This window comes from Carex rostrata, chromosome 12, assembly GCF_964058835.1.
Source record: "Carex rostrata chromosome 12, lpCarRost1.2, whole genome shotgun sequence".
In the NCBI taxonomy this organism is placed as follows: Eukaryota; Viridiplantae; Streptophyta; class Magnoliopsida; order Poales; family Cyperaceae; genus Carex; species Carex rostrata.
In genome coordinates this window covers 1,462,942-1,485,824 of record NC_135929.1, presented here as the reverse complement: position 1 = coordinate 1,485,824, position 22,883 = coordinate 1,462,942, and the positions used below count along the sequence as shown (strand labels likewise).

Genomic DNA, 22,883 nt, shown 5'->3' with positions numbered 1-22,883 from the left:
AAGCTAGTTTCCACGGATCATAAAATGAATTGAACGGTCCAGATATATTGACTCAAAAATGCCTTTTTGAGTTAATGCAGAGGATACGAATTTCCGAATAAACTCGCTTTCCCGACAAGTGTTAGACAAAAGATTGCTTTTGCCCAATGATTGTCTCACCGCAGGTGGGAATCTGTAATGGTGCACAGACAAAAAAAAAATATCTATATATTAATTAATAAACTAAGGAGTTAACATTGATATTCCTTTTATATACAATTTGGGCTTATTCTCTGGCCTGTCTTGAACAAATCAGCAGACAAATAGACCAAATTTTAGAAAGGCCCATGCTTAGTGTATATATGATTCTTTCCAATTCAATTTCTCTTGGATGAGTCTCTTTAAAGTTAAAACCAATGTCGGCCTCTAAACCAACATTATCAGTTCATATCTACAAAGAAAGCATTCAGTAAAGATAGATATATACTAGCAATAGAGAAAAACATATATTATAAATAAATGATCATTATAATGGAGCTGACAGCATCAACATCAAGTTTAACTATTATATTACCACAAACAAATCTGTCGTGCAGACATCAAGATCATAAATTTGACATTTAGTAACTATCACAAAACAAAATGAAGGTACATGCACAGAACAAATATTGTGAAACTTCTTAAAGTTTTTATGTGCTGATTGATCTTGCCCGTCTAATAGCCTGTCTTGCCAAGGATTCGATTGGGTCGATGCAACTTTTAAGAAGGGGGTCGTCCTGTGGAAGGATTTGTGCCAAGTCATGTGATGCAAAGACAATGGTATTGACAGCCTTTACAAGAAGAACATAAATTGCTATTCTCAAGAGATTTCTCGCACCTACCATGTCCTTTCTTCTAAATGCGCTCACCGCTGGTAACACTGCATGGTCCATTGTTGCTTTGTCTGGGTATATTACCTCAAATCCCTACTCCACAACAGTAGAGAGTGTTGAGTGTGGATTATCCCATTGTTAACTATATAAATACATGGCTAAAATTACATCATTGAAATTAATCTGTTGGCATTTGGTAACTTGGGATTTGAAGTTTGAGCTCCATTACATTTGGTAAAGAAACAATGGGCCATTTATTATCTAGTACATTTATTTAAAAAATAAATGCCATTACATGGCTTGCATAAAAAAGCATGTCCCATTATTTAATCTGAGAAAAATATGAGAATTTTTTTTTTTTACCTCATTTTGTAGTTTGTCCTGATAAAATCTAGTGCTTAGGTTGCTATCGCTTGAGAGGACTCCAATTCGCACATCGCTTCCAGCCTCAATTGGCTTCAGACTTGCTTCTTTGAGTTCCTTTGCAACATAATCACTGATGTGAAGAAACGGTACGGAACTATCTGTTCCAATCTCTTCATGCCATGCTTGCAAGCTATGACATGGCACAACAATGCAACAAGCTCCACATTTCTCCAAAAACATCCTCCTTTCTTTCAATTTCTCCACAATTAACTTGCTCTGACTTCTCAAATCAGGCAAGTTATTTATATTAAAAAGGGGATCATTGCAAACTATGAATGGAATAGCATCACCTCCATCTTGAGAGCTCAGGTCAACAAGTTTTTGCAAGAAATGGAGAGTACTATAAGTTGATACACCACCTATTATTCCCACTGTATTATTTGGGAATTTGAGTGTTGCATCTTCAAGAACACCTCTTGATGGTGTCAATGTTTCAGGATTCTTTGAGCCAGCTGCTACTCCATTTGTAAAATTGTTGTTGAAAAGAAGAGAAGATGAACTTGAATTGGTGACAGAACAAGAAGGCCGAGATTTAGTGAAGGTGCTATGCCAGTGAAAAAACTTGGGAAAGTGTACTGGAGAATAGATATAGCCACAAGGAATTGTTGTGATTATTTCTAGCATATTAATTTAGATGCAAATGAAATACCCTCCTAATTTAACACTAATTAATCTCTCAACACTCCTCTGTAATGGGATCCAATAGAAGTCAAATCCATAAACCAAAACAGATGTGTCATGTTTCCTGAAAGAAAGAGAGAAAAACAGTTAGCAAATGCAAAACTTTAGCCAACCCAGCAAAAGAAATTAGAAAGTCGAGGAAAATACACAACTAATAGTAGATCAGAAATCGTAATTAAAGATTATCTCAAGAGAGAACTGGAAATAGATGTTGTCGAACCGGACATTGCCAAATAAGAGCTTGATTTGTAATCAAACAAGGAACAAACCAATCATCAGGGGAAATAAATCTGCTGTGATTTTTCAGGAATCACAGGACCCTGCTATTCCAAATCCATCCCTTCACTGATTCTTGAGATTTGTACATTTTATAAAATAAAGGGTTGGATTTGGAATAGCAGGGTCCTGTGATTCCTGAAGAATCACGGCAGATTTAATTCCATCATGAGGCTTTGAATTTTCTCTCTTTGAGCCGTGAAGAAAATAACAACTTGAAGGGAGTAGCGACTAGCGAACAGAGACAAATACTGACAAATAAAAATTTAAAGGACAACATAGCTGACAAAAGGATTGAAGGCGACGCTACCTCAATTATTGGGTTCTAATTTATTAATAGTGTCTACTTTAAATAATGGCAATATGTTTCATTAAAAAGGAAGAGGTTTCCAAATATCACCATGAGAAATAATTAAATATAATGAACTCAAACTAACATCAATTAGTTGTCTATATAATAATTTTTGTTTTAAAATACGCATCTAATTAATAGAAATTAAGAATTTAATTTTACCAGATATTTTCCTAAAGCGGGTGAATTTGGGCCAGAATCCATGCCCAATAAGGCGCTTAGTATCAGAAGGAATCTTCATTTGTTTTATGGCGAACTGAAAACGACTTGGTATTTCTATTTACTGTGCCAAGGTTCAAAGAATCTAAAGCTCAGCAATTATTGACAAAACAAGTGTGCATCCTCTCACAATCACACACATAAATTTAAAACAATAGGATACACAGGTTCTCTTAAAAAATAAAAAAGGATAGACAGGGTTGCAATAAATACAAACAAATCTGGCCAATGAAGATGTGAGACATCCAGTACACTGTACACACATAAATGACAAAAGCACACATGCTTGTCAGTTGTCAGTTGTCAGTAGTTGTTATTACCAGAAAAATGACTCCAACAGTAGATAATTAGAAAATAAAAGAATATACAATTTCCTTTTAACTTGGCTTTTCTAATTTTCTTTTGACATATCCAATACTTATCAAGGGGTCGAGCAAAGATCCGCGGTACTAGAAAATAAAAGATAATTAGCAATAAACCCATCACAAGCTGAAGCAAAGGTGGTACTAGAAGGGTACCGAATGATGAAGAACAGAGCTGGGGGTGAGGGTGTCATCTATTCTGACTCATTGGAAACGGTATTGGCTTTGCAAGACTGTTTACCTGCAATACCTGATTGGCGATCTTATGAGCAAATTTGGATGGCATGGCAACTACAAACAGAGATGCATAGGAGGGTTGAGCTAATGCACTGTAGTAGAGATCATCAGAAATTAGAAATAACGCATAGACTGGCAAAACAAGGGAAAATGTATGGGTGGGATAACAGGGGGAATAGTACACCTGTTTTTAGCTTAGAGGAATTGATGTAGGCCTACGGGCCATGTAAGAACCAAACAAAAAAAAAAAAAGTAAAGATCCGCATTGAAGAATCCAGCAAACAAATTAATAAAAAGAAAATAGTAAACTGAGGCATCTGAGTTCCCTCTTCTCTACTAGGCCCCATGTCAAAATTTACTCCAATGCCATCACAACTGTCCAATACAACATATAACAGAAGCTTTCATTTGGATATTTGCCCACATAAACAAAAATTGAAACACTTTTAGTAGAAGAAAAAGATATGCCGGTTGTACCAACAAAACAATCGAGCCAGAGCTAAAGAGAGATTAGACCATGTTCAGCCAGAGTGACAATTAAGAAAATGACAAACTTAAGTCAAAACAAAAAAGGAGGGCTTAGATGAGAAAAAAATGCTAGAGACATGACTTTAAGTGCTGAGTGGTCAGAAAGAAAAACAAAAAATTAGAAGGAAATGCTAACAATTTAAACAAAAAAAAAATGTTTGAGAACCCATCATTGGCCAGCAAATGTGGTTTGCAATAATTTGACAATAATTAGTTCACACTCTCAAAAAAAAAAAAAAATACATGAGAAAGAGTTGGGTTATCTACTACTTCAATTTAGATTTAGCAGAACTCTTTAGGGGCTTAGCAAGTGACACAGGCTGCTTACTTGTGACTGCCTTCTTCACATTGTAAGTAATAGAGGAGAATGCCAATATGAGTGCAAGAAAAACTGTAGGGTACAAATAAACAGATGATGCTGGATCCACATTAGTTGGCTTTCCAAAAATGCCCTCCTTAACAAGACCCCACACAACCAGTAGTGTTCCAAACAACGTCATTCTACCAGGTTTGATGAGACCAACCAATGCACCCGCAACACAAAAGTAGCTACCAGCAAGAATCTCTAGCCGTTGGAGATCAACTACAGCAGAGGTGTTTTTTGCATTGGTGAGATTGTACATGTCAAACAGATCACCCCACTTGGGAAATGACATGTCAGCGAGGAGTGAGGTGGCAATAGCACCAGGGTAGAGAAGGCCTTTTACAACTGAAGGAGGGAATATCTCGTTTGCTACTAGTTGGGATGATGTCACTTGTATAGGTGTAGTGCAACTTCCTGCTCTGCATGGTACCCTGCCATCACAAAACCAAGCAAACCAAACTTAAATCGATACGTATCTTGTACCATATGAAATCTTCCCATAAGATTTTTTTATTATTTGTTATTTTTTTGTTGTTGTTTTGGTTGATAGAAATTGTACTTTATCACCAGCTTTCATTCATCACTGAAGCAAACTGGAAACCACATCACCAGTTTTTTTTACAACGCATTTTATATAAGTTAAGATTCACACAACATTAACTATGCAGTTTTGATCTTAAAAATATCTAGCTTCTACATCATTTTGAATTCGCCAATATCTCTATAACACCACAACTAATGGTATCAGAGATTAAGTGGTGACTTGATGAGTAAACCACTGCTGAAGATGGATGGCCAACATGATAAGGTGGCCGCCACTAAAGACCTAGATGATGCTATTTAGTTTTTAGTTTTTTTTTTGTGTGTGTTTGATTTTCCTTATCATAGTTTCTTTTCTGTTTTATTTTTCTAACAGCCATGTAATCCGATATTCTTAATACCTTTGCCCCTTTAATAAAAAAACTTATGTTAGCAAAAGCTTACTTCAAAAAAAAAAAAAAATGAATTATCATGAGCCAACCCTTTGAATTCTTTGAAACTGATGTTGTACTTTGAACATGGTACGAACCTCCAACACAATTCTCATAAGCCAACACAATTTTCCAATTAAGGACAGCACAATTCATGCCTTGCAACTAACTGCGGCAAGTGGTTAAATGTAATTATTACACTTTTATTTTCAGCAATTCCGCATAGTGGTCCAGAGATCTATGAGGAGTATACAAGTTGTTAAACATAATGCTATCCGTACAATTAAAGATCAATGAGGAAAACATCACCCGATGCTTGACATAAATTCAAACACTCCACTTAATTGAATTGACCGCCACAAGTTGCAATATTTTGCAGTAATCCGATCATTGACTATCATTGTTCCACTACAGATCCACCTCAATTTCCAATTAAACTTCATCATTTTTTTTTAACTTTGAGTATAAATCAACCTCAATTTTCAAATCTAAGACGACAACCATGAGATCATAATTGTAAATTGCAAGTCACACTAAACCGATCCTGAGACAGAACCGCCTAAAGACCTCAACTAACCTCTCAAAAACGAATCTGAGTTGCAGAAAAGAAAGAAAAATTGAGGGGGTGAGAGATAAGAGCACCTGAAGAGAGGGACCTGGAAAATGATGAGAAGAAAAAAGAGGCGGGAGGCGTAGCTCGCTATCTTCTTGCCCGTCCACCCACTTCCTCTTTCCACTCGCCCCGCCATTTCTCCAAAAACAACCCTTAAAAACAAAAAAATTAGATCAAACTAAAGTAAACCAATTTCTCCTTCCAAAGACCCTGCCTCCACCGACTCCCCTATAATTGACGGATCTATTTTAATTCGTTTTCTCTTCTTCTTCTTCTTCTTTATTGCCGACCAGGCGACTATACATGATTACTTTTTAATGTCTTAATTTAATCAAAATTTCGATTTACGGAGTTGGAGGTGGAACGGGCTTTCTTTAAGCTAATATTGGGCCTCAATGAATCAGTTGAGAGATTAAAGGTAACCCTCTAGGCCCAAAAGAATTCTACTCTATGATCCCAGTGAGGGGCCTGGATCTCTCTCAATTGGAGCACAAAGCACTTGGAATTATGGGGTAACCTTGAATTCCCTCATTATTCTAGTCCACTATCTATTTCCTTATTATTTTCTTTTCCAATTGTTTCAAGGCGTCACTTTTCCTTTATTTGTTTTTTTCGTTCAGTTCATCTTCTTCCCCTTCTATGAAGTAATTGGCGATTTAGATGTAATAGTGTGTATGAATGAATGCTTGATTGAATACAAATATGTACATATACCATGCAAATGAGCAAGAGAGAAGGAACTAATTATAGAGAAGAGCGAATAAGAATCAACAAAACTAAGAAATAATATAGACTTAATTAACTCAAGAGCCAAGAACTTTCTAACTTAATACAGAAATGTACATGTACTATGCAAATAAGCAAAGGAAAAAGGAACAAATTATAGGGAAGAGAGAATAAGAATTACCAAAACTAAGAAATGATATAGACTTGACTAACTCAAGAGCGAAGAACTTTCCAACTTAGAAAATAAAAACTGTAGAGTAGGTCCGATGGACATCAGATCTCCTTTTGAGTTTGATGGGTTCCAAAAACGTCCAATCCGTTTTAGTATCCGTGAGCACAAAATTAGGATGCACGAATATTAAAGCAAAGTATACGGATCTTAAAACAAATTGAATGATGATGAAATCGATTGAACTTAAAAGTAAAATAGATCGGATGTACTCCGCTCTGTAAAACGAAACCTTCAGCAGTATAGATGCGTATAATTTCTTTAAACCAACGAAAGAACAGACACATATGTGTTTAAACACCAAAAGTACATGATAACATGAACTCAGCACAAGTAGCATTTTTCCCCCTTTGCGTCATACCTAGTCTTGACCCGAATTTGAGAAAGGGGAGGTAGCACAATTGCCTAGGAAAATGTCCTAAAGTTGTTATACCCAAAGGTCGAGAGTTGGATTCCCCCTCACGAACCTTGGTAGCTACTACTAAGTTTTCAAAAAAAAAAAAAAAAGAATCACCCCAGGTACCTGACTCAAACAAATTGAAACGGACGGTTCAGGATCGTTCTCTTAACTTGGCACGAATCTCAAAGCACAAATAATGCTGGCTCCTGCGCTATTCGGGAATAAACACTGTTTGAGTTAATCTGGATCGTCCATTTCATTTTTCTTTAGTCAGGTACTTGGGAGGATTCGGATTCGTCTTACTTGGAGTTGCTAATTTTTAGTTGCAAGTTGCTGAAAGATTCTTACAATTTTTTACTTATTCATAAAACAAATCTCACAACAACGATACTATGAAAAGTTAGGAATGTGTGTGACAGGTATCAATATTTGGACAATTTTAATTTATTTGCATTTTAATCAATTGTAAGTTTGTCTTATAAAGTGAAAATTTTATTGCATTATTTAATAGTTTATCTAATACATTCTCCTGTTTGTAATATATATTTCTTATGTATAGTTTACATAGATGACGTATGACACTTTATAACATTTCAGCCAATCGTTTTAACAGAACCTTGGATGAATGCTTGTGGTTTAAAGCTGTAGTAGCTAATTATTTTATACACACAATATAATAAAAGAAGTATATATATAACATATTCTCAAAATTTGCTACAAATACAATTTAATCCATTCTAAAGATTCACTCCGATAGAACCGCAATAAAAGCCACGAAAAGTTTCTTCTCGTTCTAGAACTCAAAAGATAAATGGAAAAATATATGTATCAACTATTATGACACGAAGGGAAAAAAAAAAATTATCGTTCATAATACAACAGCGGCCTACGTACAACAGTAAAGAAGTAATTAATTGAACTGATTTATTTTGTTAAAATCAAGAAGCTACTCCATTAAGAAGTTTGGTTTTGAATAACATTACAAGAAGCTTTTCCATTGAAAAATAAAGAAAGCAACCGTTTGCGTGCGTCACAAATGACCCGAAGCTCGTTCCGACAATGCAATGCCAGATAGGTCCATAAACTTTGTCGAATTCCTATTACAAAAAATAAGTCAAATTTTGGAAAAGATGACAATAAATTAACTGAAAATGAACCCAAAAAAGAAATATGAAAGTTGATCAGGGGAACATTGGTAGATTCTCATCTTCTTTCTTTCAGAATTAAGAACATTAAAACAAAAATAGAAGCAAAAAAATTCACCTTCTTGAGATCATGAGCCATTTGTCTCGGACTAAACCGATCCATGCCGTCATGGACTCGGCGTGCACATCTTACGGCATGCAGCTGCATAAAGGGGGGCATGTCGGCAGCAATTACTTTCACTCCGAGCACGGCCACCACATCTGCCGCCACATCCGTTATGGAATCATCAATGTGTGATGTCGATTTTCTTCCCGGGGTGAATTTCACACCTCGCCTTCCTGTTGTTGTTCCGTGCAGAAGATAAACCCTAGACTTGACAAGGCATGCGTCGTGCATTGGTGAAGGAGAAGCCAGCGGCGACAACATCTTTGCATCACTGACACTGAGCCTCCTCATCTCTGGCACAATCACCGGTACTGCTTCCTTTTCTTTGCATTTGCTACTCGATTCTGTTTTTTTCGACCGCGGTCTTGTTTCCATTGATGTCGTTGTCACCGCCGTTGCCGTAGTCAGTCTCTTGACGCCTGTTTTGAGTATAGGTATGGTGTTTGGTTCGGTCAAATGTAGTGTGGATTGACAGATGCAGCATTTGTAGTTTTTGTACTAATTAATATTAATTAATTGGAGAAAAGAGAATCTCTAGGTGATTGATGATGATTGAGTCAGTACTCATTAGTGGTGCATGTGCTGTTACTGCACCTATTTAAATTGGTTGGGATAAAGAAATGCTAGCTTTTTTTTTTATAATTTTCTCGCATTTTTTAGAAGACAAAATTAGGAGCAGTCGTTGGAGGAGCTATTGGGTCACTCAAATTGTCAGTTATTCCATTAGACGGCGCCATGGTTTGGGGCTGATTTTGAGAATCTGGTTAGTGATGTTTGTAATCTATTTGACTATTGCGCTTTATCTAGCGGCTCATTAATTGAATTGCAATTAACCATGACGACTATCTTGCAATGCCATGGAACAGACCTTAGTTTGATGGCCCCATTGGAGAAACTTGCCATGTCAAGTTTCCTATAAATCATGATTAATTTGCAACACAAGAGGTTGCATTCATTTGGATTCCTGCAACTAGCTCTTTAAAAAAAAATCTTCGTTATCCTTTTATTGTTAGGTCCCTGCTTTTAGAAACGGCGGTGTAAACTACCAAAAAACAACACAACATACAAACATTTGGAATTATGCAACACTATTATATGATTACATCCCTAGAAAGTAGAAACGAAAAACCAAACAATGATAATTAGATGATTGGTGCACGTGGTAGGTGTAATCGATGGATGAACCGGTTAATTCCTGACAAATAATTACTCGTTACAATATTTTTTCTATTTTTTATTAATTGTTTGGAGGCCCTAGAAAAAATTACACTATGTACAAACAGGACCATTAGTAAACAATGCAACAACAGCGCTTTCCATATCCTCAAATTATAAACCCTTTATACATGCTGAGTACATATCGGATAAACATACAGTTTCCTGCTTGACCGCATGAAGTATCGGGCTAACATGTCATGTGGCCATGACAAGAAGAAACAATTCTTTTCGAGTTTTTTTTTCCTTCCCACACGCGTTCATTACCACCAATCTATTCCTTCTCTCCTTTCCACTGTTACAACCCCACACCTCAAATTTTTGTATTCAGAGTTGTCCATTGCATGCTCAAATGAGAACGGAATGCAGAGCAATGGAGAAAGTGAGAAGGAAGAGAAAGAAGATAAATAATGATAAATGGTTATCCTTCTACTTATTTGAGAATTTGTATCATCAGAGTCAACTCAAATATTGAGTTAAGATCTGGCCGTCCGATTTAAATCCACACTAATATTAAAGGCCCTGTGTGTTATAGGTATGGGTCGGAACTCGGAATGACCCAAATTATGATCACACACGGTCCAAAAATTAACTCAAACCGGACGTAGAGGATGCGGATTCCTCATTTGATAAATAAGAGAGAAAATGACTTGATTGGGGCGAAAGACAAGTACAAAAATCTATAAACTGAACAAAACAATCCATATTCAGTGATGATTCATGTGCAAAGAACATATTGGTTAGTAAATTACTAAATTACCATCAAATTTACACGTAATACAATACTAGCGCATACCATATGTTGATACAATAGATAGCATCGGTAAACTAATCAATGCTTTTAAACAATACAGGACCTTGGCATTCAATTCACAACAGAATGCAAAAATACCAATTGTAAATGACATAAAAACTTAAAATGAGATCTAGCATCTGATAATTAACATGCATACAACATACAACATAAGCTAGTTTTGCAAACAGCAAAACATAAGACAACAGGGGCATTAAACTGTAGCTTCCTGAGACTATAGTAGATTCGACTAAACCTATAATACATCACACTAGAGATATTTCCTAGCAAGAGCCCTGACCTTTGTATCAAAATGAGAAGATGTAATACGAGACCCCGGCATGTATAGTGGATTCATTAGTATCTGCATTTGCAAGACAAATCAGATTAGCAGAACATATACACAGGTTTTGGAACAAATTATCTAATAAAAAGGTTATCTAGCACAACATCCGTCAAGATGGAGCAGACAGGAAGGAAACAGCAGCAAGTCCGTCTGCACTACCAGTTAATTACCAGCCTCACAAAAGAAAATATAATGTGACAGAATTTGTACAAGTCGCAAAATTAAACCCCCTTTTTGCATGTTTATGGATATAATTCAATAGGGTGACCTGCTATGGGGAAAATAACTAACAGAATGTTTGGATTTTTTTTAAATGCTCATAGCATTTGTTCTGAAACAATTCATTGCGAATTGAACAATTCATCAGATTCAGTATATTAACCAATACAGGTAATTTTGGTCTTTTTTGGAACAAATCATCAAATTGCTCTATTCCCATCCCATTAAGGAGAAATTTTCAATTTAGAAGCTCTAGAATTAGTAACATCAAGAAAAAGAAATAAAAAGGTTACCGACACCAATTGTAATAGCTTATAAAATATGACAAAATCTCAAAATCAATGCAAAAGTACCTTAATGTAAAGCTCATGAACCTCTTGAAAAAAACTCTTAATCCCATCTTCAGTACGAGAATCATGAAGTAACATAAATCTCGTATGTACATCTACCATAGATCAAGGAAAACAACAACTATACATAACCAACAATTCATTGCTTATACAATATATTATGTTATGGCATATGATATAAATCTTCTCAGATGATATCCACCATTTCTGTGGCAAAATTTACAACATAGGTGTCATGCACGCATTCCTATCTATGAAGTTGAAAAATCAAATAGAAATGATGAAATAGGAAAAAGCATACCAGAACTCAATTGATATAACAGGTTATAAATGCATCAGGTGAAGTACACAGTAGTTAACATTACGACATAAAAGGCTTGCCTATGCAAGCATAATTTGGTGGTCAAATTAGCAACATGATATGCAATCATAAATTTAGTAAGAAACTAGCAAAAAAGGATATGACCAGCAGTAACATAAACAGACACAACAAGGTCATTGAATCTATCCACTGACTTGAGAAACCTGTACATATTGCACATTGGTCCAAATATTGAATGTTAATAATGATAAAACCAAAAGAAGTAATGTCACTGAAATTTAAAAAGTATAGAAAAATTGCGAAAAAAAAAAAAAGATGTAAGAAAGTGAAGTACATGGCACTGGTAGTCCAAGCAAGGTCCTGAACAATGTCTAGAGCAGCATGTAGAATAAATTGGTGCTGATAAGCTACTTCTTCTTTCTGCATTATCCCAAGAAATTAACTAATTCATTAATTAGTTACGGATTACCAAATAAACAAACACACTCTTTGGAAGTTTAATTGAGTAATTAAAAAAAAAAAAAAAAAAGGTAGCTTGTACCCTGGGTGCAGTACCAACTTCCGCTTCATAAATAGGAATGTCGTTCTTACTGACAATCACGAAGCACGCCGTGCTTGCCATGCCTTCTAATTATCAATTAATCTCACTACTTTTACACCTAGTTATACAGATCTAGTGGTGAATTTACTACTGAGGCACAAATTTCAACTGATTCCTTGCGCAAAATGCTCCTGTATCGGTTTTCTCTAGTTGGTTGCTTCCCCTTTACCAACGAATTCGTCGCGATTTGGTGCTGAGCGGGAGGGCGACGGTAGAGATGGAATGAGCAAAGCAGAGGAGCTGAGGAGGTGCCTATAGTGGTGATCTGGATCTACCGGTAAGGGAAGGAACAAGGAGAGATGCGGATCTTTGTAGGCTAATCTCGGTTCGTTTTAAATATACTCACAAGCCCTTTAAAAGGCTTACTGTTACTTTATCTTTTTCTTTACTGGGCTTACTGGAATGTAGGTATTTATTTATTTTTTTCGTTTTTGAGGAAAACACCATGTCGGCCTTTGCATAGTAAATGAAGTGTAAACAGGAACCCGTATCAGCCCACCCCAGCTAGCTGGAATGCGTATCCTCTGCATTAACTCAAAAGATTGTATCCTCTGCATTAACTCAAAAAGGAATCTTCTTTTGAGTTAATGAATCTTAACCCTCTGATTTTAAACGTAGTTAATTTGATCTCTGCTTATGATATAGAGGGTCCTTTAATATTAACGCATATTTAGTCTGCACAAATTTTAAAACATATCGAATATCAAGATTTATTAATTCAAAAGTTCTCTTTTAAGTTAATGCAAAGGATACGAATTCAGCTAGCTGAGATGTAAGTGATAAATTTGAACATTTTTTTTTTTAACTTGACACAAATTTCAAAGCAGATTCTTTACAGTTTCAATAGATATTAGATTAAATTAGATCTGGATGAAATTAATCTAGATAGTCTATTTTTTAAAATTGCACCTTATGTGGCTGGGAGGGACACGGACTCATGTAAACAGGATCTCGGTTTTTCAATTATGTTGGCATGATGGCGTTTAAACATAAATTTTGGAACAAAATTTTAGGTGCAAGATTTTTTTAGTGCAGAATGGTAAATAACACTATACGCTCATCGGACGGACAGAATATCATCAAGCGATTAATCAAGAATAATCGAGAATAATCGGTCATAATAAAAAATAATCGGCCAATTAGTTAGTAAAATCCGTAACGATTTGGTCACCACCAACGACTAATTGACCGATTAATCAACCTAAACATATGTTTTTTACAACACTGATAAATAGTGAAAACGTTTTTTTATAGAAACCGTATTATTTTTTCCCCTTGATAAGTTCATTGCATTACGAAATGCCTATTCAAAGAAAATTTCCAGCAGAAATCCTATTATTGAATGAACTAGAACTAAACGAAATGTCTAATTCACATTTCCAGCAGAACACAGATGAAAGAAAGCATTCTTTACCCAAATTAGTCACTATCCATAAATAAATAAAAAATATTGAGATTAAATTATTATTTTACTATCTTTTAGAGGGGAAGAAGGAACAATGCATGTGCATTGGAACAAAAAGAAAATTACAATAGAATAATTACAATCACGGTGCATCTGCTAGTATAGACAAAGCAAATTAATAATGAAACATTAAGAACAAAATCATCACAGAACAATGCTACTCAATGCAAAAAGCACTAACAATTAAGAATAGTTTATATAAAATCCAATCTTTGCTCATAATTTCAAAAATTCAGCAACCAATAAATTGAAAATATAGTAGCCAGTTAGCGAACACCAAGAGGAGGGCAACCGACCGGTAGAGGCAACTCCAGGTTTTCTACAGTCCGGAAGGTCCTTTTAACCATCTTGTCAACATATAACGTACCGTCGAGGTGATCACATTCATGTTGAAGGATTCGTGCCTGCCAACCCCTTGCCTCCAATTTTATGGGTTGGCCATCTCGTCCTAAACCGGATACCTCCACCTCAAGATCTCTCTCAACAGCTGCCCGGAAACCGTCCACACTATAGATATGCAATAGTTACTACCATACACTTTTTAAGTTATGGTTTGATCATAGTTTATGCATAAGAAATGCAAGATACACACTGAAACAAGCATAATTGGACAAGAAGGCATTGCTGGTATGAAGATTACAAGAAGATAACAAATAGATTAAGAAATTACAGCTCTCATCATTGCTGGCATGAAATCATTACTGTTTTTTCAACATTACCTCAAGCATCCCTCGAAGAAAATTGCCTTTTTGTTGCTCAAGTTTCTGAGCTTTGGATTTAGAATGACCTGGTTTGAGTAAAAGAACAAATTGCAGAATATAAGTAATGAACTTCAAGCTATTACAGTAAGAAAAAAAGGAAAAGCATAGCATTAAATTAACTTACAAGAAGATCAAAGGGACGCCTTTCTTGAACTTCAATTTCATTCTGACGAGCATAACTAATGTATTCTTTTGTGTCTTCTAGGACAATGATCTGCTAAATCTAAAATGAAATGGATTAGCAAGTCCTGATTTACTTTACCTGGGATTAGTAATTGTATTTAAAAATAAATGAGCTATATGCTTGTGAAAACTGTAATAAAAGAACAAGGAAAGGTAACTAAACAATAGCTCATCATACTATACGACATTATTCAACATGGCTCAAGTTTTGTTTTGTTCCTGCTTGTAACACAATTCAGCATGGGACGTCTAATTAGCACACAATTGAATAGGACAGGCATACCACATTAGCAGAAAATTAATGTTTAAACAACTTAGAAATCTTAATTAAACAAGACAGTTGAATTAACATTTCCTAATCCATGAAAATCTTATTACCATGATTCTTTTCTTAAATCTCTTGAAACCACATCAAGAATCAACAAGCATACTATCATTAATTAACCCTCATTGTTTGCAACCCGTCCTCCATATAACTACTTACAAAAGTGCAGAGCTGGTTTTTCATGCACAATTCAAGCCGGCCTAATTGTTGGAGTGAGAATAAAATGAGAAACCAAAGCAAAAGTACCTTCAAGGAGACGCCGATTTGGGGAGCAGCGAGGCCAACACCAGGAGCATTCCTCATGACAGCAATCATGTCCTCAATTACCTTCTCTATCTTCTCTGATCCAATCTCCTCCTTAGACACCTCTTTTGCCGGCTCATGCAGCACCGGGTCCCCCACCTTCACTATCTCTGGTACCACCGCCTTCTTAGCTCCAAAGCCAGAAAACCATCCTGTTGCAGAGACTCTAAACCTCGACCTAGACCTTGGCATTGATAGCATTGGATTTACAATTTTAATTTCACTGGCGTAACTAAGTCTCGTTGTCTTGGAAGCAGCAGTGTGGATTAAAGCACCAGAGCTTGTGCCTGATACTGACAGAGACAGTGGGATGAGACGTTCCGAATGGAACCAGCATAAGCGTTGGATACCCTCCATTCTTTGCTCCGCCGCTGTCCTCTCCTCTCTCCTCTCTCGCCGAGCTGGAGCCTGGAGGTAGTTATTTACTTGGATAGGAATATGGTTCTCTTGTTAGACTTCTATTGAGCCCAATAGAAAATAATGACTAATGAAGGGGTTGATTTAGCAGGCCTTTTGCTCTTTTATTAAGGATTTGGTGTCTGCACAGAATATTTCATGAGCCTTGATATATATATAGGACTTGGCTACGGTGTTATGGGTTGCATAGAGGCCTCCCGTGCTACGGTTCAATATTCGAGTTTTCAAAATCCTAACGGTCGATCCGAACCGTTCATCTTGTTCTCTATATTAATATGTGTTTGGAGACCAAATTTTACATTTTTTGGAAATTTTTTATTATTTTTTTAGATTTATTGAAAATCGTTGTTTTTCAAACAAATCTGGACCATAAAAAACAACGATATTCAATAAATTAAAAAAAATAGTAAACAATTTCCAAAATATGTAAAATTTGGTCTCCAAACACATATTAATATGGAGAACAAGATGAACGGTTCGGATCGACCATTAGAATTTTGAAAAGTCGAATATTGAGTCGTAGAACGGGAGGCCTCTATGCAACCCATAGCATATTAGCCAAATCCTATATATATATATATATATATATAGAGAGAGAGAGAGAGAGAGAGAGTTAGGCTGGGGTGCTATGGATAGCATAGTGGCCTCTATGCTACGGCTCAATATTCGAGTTTTCAAAATCCAAACGGTCGATCCGAACCGTTAATCTTATTCTCCATATTAATATCTGCTTGGAGACCAAATTTTATAATTTTCTGAATTTTTTTACTATTTATTAAGCCACTTTGAAAATCGCTAATCCAACGGTTTTACTGTTTTGTGCAGCCACCGTTGGATCAACAATTTTGTAAAATACTTAATAAATAGTAAAAAAATTCAGAAAAATGTAAAATTTGGTCTCCAAGCAGATATTAATATGGAGAATAAGATGAACGGTTCGGATCATATATAATTCTAATGGTCGATCCGAACCGTTCATCTTGTTCGCCATATTAATATGTGTTTGGAGACCAAATTTTATATTTTTTGGAAAAAATTTACTATTTTTTTAGATTTATTGAATATCGTTGTTTTTTATGGTCTAGATTTGTCTGAAAAACAGTGATTTCAATAAATCTAAAAAAATAGTAAAAAATTTCTAAAAATTGTAAAATTTGATCTCCAAACATATATTAATATGGAAAACAAGATGAACGGTTCGGATCGACCGTTTGGATTTTGAAAAGTCAAATATTGAGCCGTAGCACGGGAGGCCTCTATGCAACCCATAGCACCGTAGCCAAGCCCTATATATATATATAGGGCACGGCTAATTTGCTGCTGGCAGCATTTCTGCCGGCGGTGCTGCCGCCATTTTTTTATTTTCTGATGTCCAAACAACAAATCCAAACCGTTAGATGTTTAATCTATACTATAATCTACTTGGAGACCAAATTTTACATTTTTTGGAATTTTTTTACTATTTATTAAGCTGGTTTGAAAACTGTTGATTTCAGTAAGCATTAAAATCAGCGGTTTTCAAACCAGCTTAATAAATAGTAAAAAAATTCCAAAAAATATAAAATTTGGTCTCCAAGTATATTATACTATAGATTAAACATCTAACGGTTTGGATTTGTTGTTTGGACATTAGAAAATAAAAAAAACAGCGGCAGCACCGCCGGCAGAAATGCTGCCGGCAGCAATTTAGCCGTGCCCATACACACACACACACACACACACACACACACACACACACACACACTAGTATCATACCCGTGCGTTGCAACGGAAACATATTATAAGAAGAAAAAAATATCAATGAAAATAATAATTATTCAAAAATTAAGACACATGTTAGCAGAAAATTTATATGATTATGTATGTTTAATTAACTTTAATCGTGATCTCTTATAATATGATATCAAAAAACATAAATAAAAAAGTGTTATCATGTGTATGTATAGAATATATACACACACACATAGTATAAGAGAAATATATATTCACACACACGTTCCAATTTATATTCTTCTTTGTTTTCAATTTAGAATACTGATAGGCCTAAATTATATACATATTCGATATGATTTTTATCACAACATAACACTAAATATACATATTCGATATGATTTTTTCTTACAGCCACGAAAAATCCGATCTGAAAAATATTGATCCGGGTTATTTGTTGCAGTCTTTCTAATAAATCAAATTATATTGTATTCTATCTATTTTCAAAGAAATATATTCAATATTTCTAATATTTTAATACAAAAAATAAAAAAAATAAAAAATTTATGTTTTCAAAAAAAAAAAAAAAAAAAAAAGAAAGGCAAAATGCACAAATCCGGTTAACCATTAACCGAATTTGTGCATTTTGAGTCCGGGGAGTGGATAACCGAACATTTCTATCAAATCCAGTTATTGGATAACCAGATTGGGTAATAATTGAAATTCAACGGTGCTTCGGTTATTTTTTGTAATTTGATTTAATTTTTGGATATATATAAAAAAATCGGCATTGATATATTATATATTGGAAATATATTCTAAATTGCCCACAACAATATATATGTATAGAAACAAAGAAAGAGAAACAAGAAAATAAATAAAAAATGATTTTCATTATGATCCGTATAGAAATGAAGAAGAAGAAGTAAGGAAACAAAGAAATAAGAAAATGAAAGGTGGAGTCTTCTCAATTAAAGGGGAAAAAAATGGAAACAAAGAAATAAGGAAACAGATAAATATATCGCAAAATTTCAAAATTTGTTTAATTTTAATTGTAACATATCGTGTGGCAGCACATGTGACGAATATGTTTTTAACTAAATTTAAACTTCTATACATAAAACATATGCATTTAATCAAAAGAGGACAAATTATGTAATTGGAGGGCTGAGATCAAATCCTAAGTTTCATCTTTCAATCGTAGTCGTTGGCGGATCGGACACCCAACGTGTTTAATAATATAATGGAGATATATGTAGAGAGAGAGAGAGTAAGGCTTTCATGTTTTGTAAATTAAAGAGGGTGTTTTAATTTACACTCATATCTCTAGTTTTAAAGTTCAAAACGTTGATCCGAACCATTCAAGTTGATATCCATATTAAATTGTGCTTGGAGACCAAATTTTATATTTTTTGAAAATTTTTTACTATTTTTTTAGAATTTTTGAAAATCACTATTTTTGGTGGTCTAGAATTTTTTTAAAAACATTGATTTTGAAAAAAATTTAAAAAATAGTAAAAAATTTCCAAAAAATATAAAATTTGGTCTCCAAGCACAATTTAATAGGATAACAACTTGAACGGTTCGGATCAACGTTTTGAACTTTAAAACTAGAGATATGAGTGTAAATTAAAACACCATCTTTAATTTGCAAAACATGAAAGCCTTACTCTCTCTCTCTCTCTCTCTATCTATATCTATATCTATATATATATATATATATATATATATATATGAGGGTTCGAATGCCTCATTTTTTTTATACCTCATCATAGTTCATATTTTATATCTTCATTTTCTTCATATTCTATATCTTCATTTTCTTCATATTCAAAGTCTAAATTGTCGATCCGAACCGTTCAACATAATATCCATACTAAAATATGGTTAGGGATGAAATTTTATAATTTTTGAAATTTTTTTACTATTTTTTAAGATGGGTAGAAAATCACTGTTTTTTGAACGGTTCAAAAACAGTGATTTTGTATCTATCTTAAAAAATAGCAAAAAAATTCCAAAAAATATAAAATTTCATCTCCATGCATATTTTAGTATAAATATTTTGTTGAATGGTTCGGATCGACAATTTGGACTTTGAAAACGAAAATATAAAATATGAGGTATGATGAGGTATGAAAAAAATGAGGCATTGGAACCCTCCTCATATATATATATATAAGTTGGCTACGGTGCTACATGTAGCATAGAGGGTCTCCGTGCAACGGCTCAATATTTGAGTTTTCAAAATCTTAACGGTCGATCCGAACCGTTCAACATGATCTCCATATGAATATGTACTTGCAAACCAAATTTTACATTTTTTAGAATTTTTTTTACTACTTTTTAAGGTAGGTAGAAGATCACTTAACCTGGATGGTACAGAATTTTCAGATCAAATAATTTTCTACCTATCTAAAAAAATAATAAAAAATTCTAAAAAATGTAAAATTTGGCTTGCAAACCAACTCATATATATATAGGAGTTGGCTACAGTGCTACGCGTAGCATATTAGCATTTTCATATATATATAGAGAGAGAGAGAGAGAGAGTAAGGCATACATTGCAATGCATATGCATTTTTTTACATTGGACTATAAATCACCAGATTCAAAGTTAAAATGACCGATCCAAACAATTCATCTTGTTTTCCATATTAATATGTGCTTGGAGACCAAATTTTATATTTTTTGAAATTTTTTTACTATTTATTAAGCCACTTTGAAAATCGTTGATTCAACGGTGCCTTTTGATTTTATTGTTATCGTTAGATCAACGATTTTCAAAGTGGCTTAATAAATAATAAAAAGTTTCCAAAAAATATAAAATTTTGTCTCCAAGCACATATTAATATGGAGAACAAGATGAACGGTTTGGATCGGTCATTTGGACTTTGAATCCGGTGATTTATAGTCCAATGCACAAAAATACTTTTGCATTGCAATGTATGGTAGACTTACTATATATATATAGAGAGAGTTAGGCTGGGGTGCTATGGATAGCATAGTGGCCTCTATGCTACGGCTCAATATTCGAGTTTTCAAAATCCAAACGGTCGATCCGAACCGTTCATCTTATTCTCCATATTAATATCTGCTTGGAGACCAAATTTTATAATTTTCTGAATTTTTTTACTATTTATTAAGCCACTTTGAAAATCTCTAATCCAACGGTTTTACTGTTTTGTGCAGCCACCGTTGGATCAACAATTTTGTAAAATACTTAATAAATAGTAAAAAAATTCAGAAAAATGTAAAATTTGGTCTCCAAGCAGATATTAATATGGAGAATAAGATGAACAGTTCGGATCGACCGTTTGGATTTTGAAAACTCGAATATTGAGCCGTAGCATAGAGGCCACTATGCTATCCATAACACCCCAGCCTAACTCTATATATATATATATATAGAGAGAGAGAGAGAGAGTATGGCTAAATTTCTACCGGTAGCACTTCGACCTAAGTGCTTACGGGGTCATATCTTCGTATTTGATGTTCAAACAATAAATCCAAACCGTTAGATGTTCAATCTATATTAAAATGTGCTTGGAGACCAAATTTTACATTTCTTGGAATTTTTGTGCTTGGAGACCAAATGTTTTTTAATGTAAAATTTGGTCTCCAAGCATATTTTAATATAGAGATTGACTTGAACGGTTCGGATCGACGTTTAGAGCTTTGAAAAATGAAATACGAATTGGTAGCACCAAAGCTCAGGAACTACCACTTTGATCTTAGCCAACCTCTCTCTCTCTCTATATATATATATAGGAATATGCTAGCATGCGCATAGCATAGAACCCCTTCATGCAACGGCTTGGATTTCGAGTTTTCAAAATCTTAATGGTCGATCCGAACCGTTCATCTTGTTCTCCATATTAATATGTGTTTGGAGACCAAATTTTACATTTTTTGGAATTTTTTTACTATTTCTTTAGATTTATTGAAAATCGCTGTTTTCAGCAAATCTGGACCATAAAAAACAGCGATTTTCAATAAATCTAAAGAAATAGTAAAAAAATTCCAAAAAATGTAAAATTTGGTCTCCAAACACATATTAATATGGAGAACAAGATGAACGGTTCAGATCGACCGTTAGGATTTTGAAAACTCAAAATCCAAGCCGTTGCATGGAGGGGTTCTATGTTATGCATAGCATGCTAGCATATTCCTATATATATATATATATATATATATATATAGAGAGAGAGAGAGAGACTAATATGCTTTCGGTAGCATATGGACCGAAGTGCTACAGGTTCAAATTTAAATTTTAAAATCCAAAAAGTCGATCTGAACCGTTAGATGTGATCTCTATATTGAAATGTGCTTGGAGACCAAATTTTACATTTTTCTAAATTTTTTTTACTATTTATTAAGCCACTTTGAAAATCGCTAATCCAATGGTGGCTTAACAAAACAGTAAAATCCGAAGCCACCGTTGGATCAGCAATTTTCAAAGTGGCTTAATAAATAGTAAAAAAAATTTAGAAAAATGTAAAATTTGGTCTCCAAGCACATTTCAATATAGAGATCACATCTAACGGTTCAGATCGACTTTTTGGATTTTAAAATTTAAATTTGAACCTGTAGCACTTCGGTCCATATGCTACCGAAAGCATATTAGTCTCTCTCTCTCTCTGTATATATATATATATATATACAGGGATAGGCTATTATACATTGCAATGTAAAAGGCTCTTTGTGCATTGCGTTTTGATCCCTTGGATGTCTTTTAAAATTCGTGCAGATCAGATGGATCTGATTCTAAAAATTTCGCTGGATTTGAATATTTTCGGAACTGGAGGGTCCATTTCAAAGAGCGACCCTTTCTTTCCCCAACCCAACCCCTTCATTCTCTCACGCGACCTCACCCCAGCCACAACCAAAACGCGGCAGAGAGCCCCGACCACATGGCAGAGAGCTCCGACCCCCAGCCCTGACCCTCCTCCTCTCTTTCTCTCTATTAGCCACCCTTTCATTCTCTCTCACGCGATAAACTAAAGAGAGAGAGAGGCGATCCAGTGGCGGTAGCGGCAACTCTTCCAACGGCGGCAGCAAGAAATCCTCTTGTATAAGTTTAAATTTAGTCAAGAAATCGACAGCGCCACCTTGTTTTAGGTAACTAAGACCTTTGTATTTCTTGCGAAGTAAAGATAATTCTTTGTTTTAGTCCAACAATGAGAAGAATTTAGTTTCAGTAATATACTCTTGTATAAGGTTTAGTCCAAAAATCCTCTTGTATAAGTCTAAATTTAGTCAAGATATAATATTAAATGGTACTGACAGACTATAGTTTGAAAAGGGTGGGATTTGTCAATTTGGTATCA

General features: G+C 34.6%; 4 protein-coding genes across 5 annotated transcripts; all 4 read right to left on the bottom strand.

Moving 5' to 3' along the window:
• Positions 1 to 486: 486 nt before the first annotated feature.
• Positions 487 to 2,211, bottom strand: LOC144562973 (aspartate-glutamate racemase family). 2 transcript variants are annotated; one of them, XM_078312343.1, is made up of 3 exons: positions 2,106 to 2,211; positions 1,215 to 2,022; positions 487 to 944 (listed from the first exon to the last, which is right to left on the bottom strand). In XM_078312343.1, the coding sequence occupies exons 2-3, from the start codon at positions 1,899 to 1,901 to the stop codon at positions 669 to 671; spliced, it is 963 nt and encodes a 320-aa protein (XP_078168469.1). In that variant the 5' UTR covers positions 1,902 to 2,022; positions 2,106 to 2,211; the 3' UTR covers positions 487 to 668. The 2 variants fall into 2 exon arrangements, with proteins under 2 accessions (XP_078168469.1, XP_078168468.1); XM_078312342.1 differs by lacking the exon at positions 2,106 to 2,211 and having other exon boundaries at positions 1,215 to 2,098.
• Positions 2,212 to 3,811: 1,600 nt separating this feature from the next.
• On the bottom strand, positions 3,812 to 6,135 carry LOC144562974 (tail fiber). Its single transcript, XM_078312344.1, has 2 exons — positions 5,910 to 6,135; positions 3,812 to 4,727 (listed from the first exon to the last, which is right to left on the bottom strand). Exons 1-2 carry the CDS (start codon positions 6,014 to 6,016, stop codon positions 4,199 to 4,201), a joined length of 636 nt encoding a protein of 211 aa, XP_078168470.1. The 5' UTR covers positions 6,017 to 6,135; the 3' UTR covers positions 3,812 to 4,198.
• A 4,362-nt stretch (positions 6,136 to 10,497) lies between these two features.
• Positions 10,498 to 12,677, bottom strand: LOC144562806 (uncharacterized). The gene is made up of 5 exons (XM_078312099.1): positions 12,333 to 12,677; positions 12,126 to 12,211; positions 11,934 to 11,994; positions 11,473 to 11,559; positions 10,498 to 10,918 (listed from the first exon to the last, which is right to left on the bottom strand). Exons 1-5 carry the CDS (start codon positions 12,411 to 12,413, stop codon positions 10,826 to 10,828), a joined length of 408 nt encoding a protein of 135 aa, XP_078168225.1. The 5' UTR covers positions 12,414 to 12,677; the 3' UTR covers positions 10,498 to 10,825.
• Positions 12,678 to 13,885: 1,208 nt separating this feature from the next.
• Positions 13,886 to 15,852, bottom strand: PDF1A (peptide deformylase 1A). The gene is made up of 4 exons (XM_078313041.1): positions 15,373 to 15,852; positions 14,743 to 14,832; positions 14,577 to 14,644; positions 13,886 to 14,364 (listed from the first exon to the last, which is right to left on the bottom strand). The coding sequence occupies exons 1-4, from the start codon at positions 15,784 to 15,786 to the stop codon at positions 14,124 to 14,126; spliced, it is 813 nt and encodes a 270-aa protein (XP_078169167.1). The 5' UTR covers positions 15,787 to 15,852; the 3' UTR covers positions 13,886 to 14,123.
• Between the last annotated feature and the right edge of the window lie 7,031 nt (positions 15,853 to 22,883).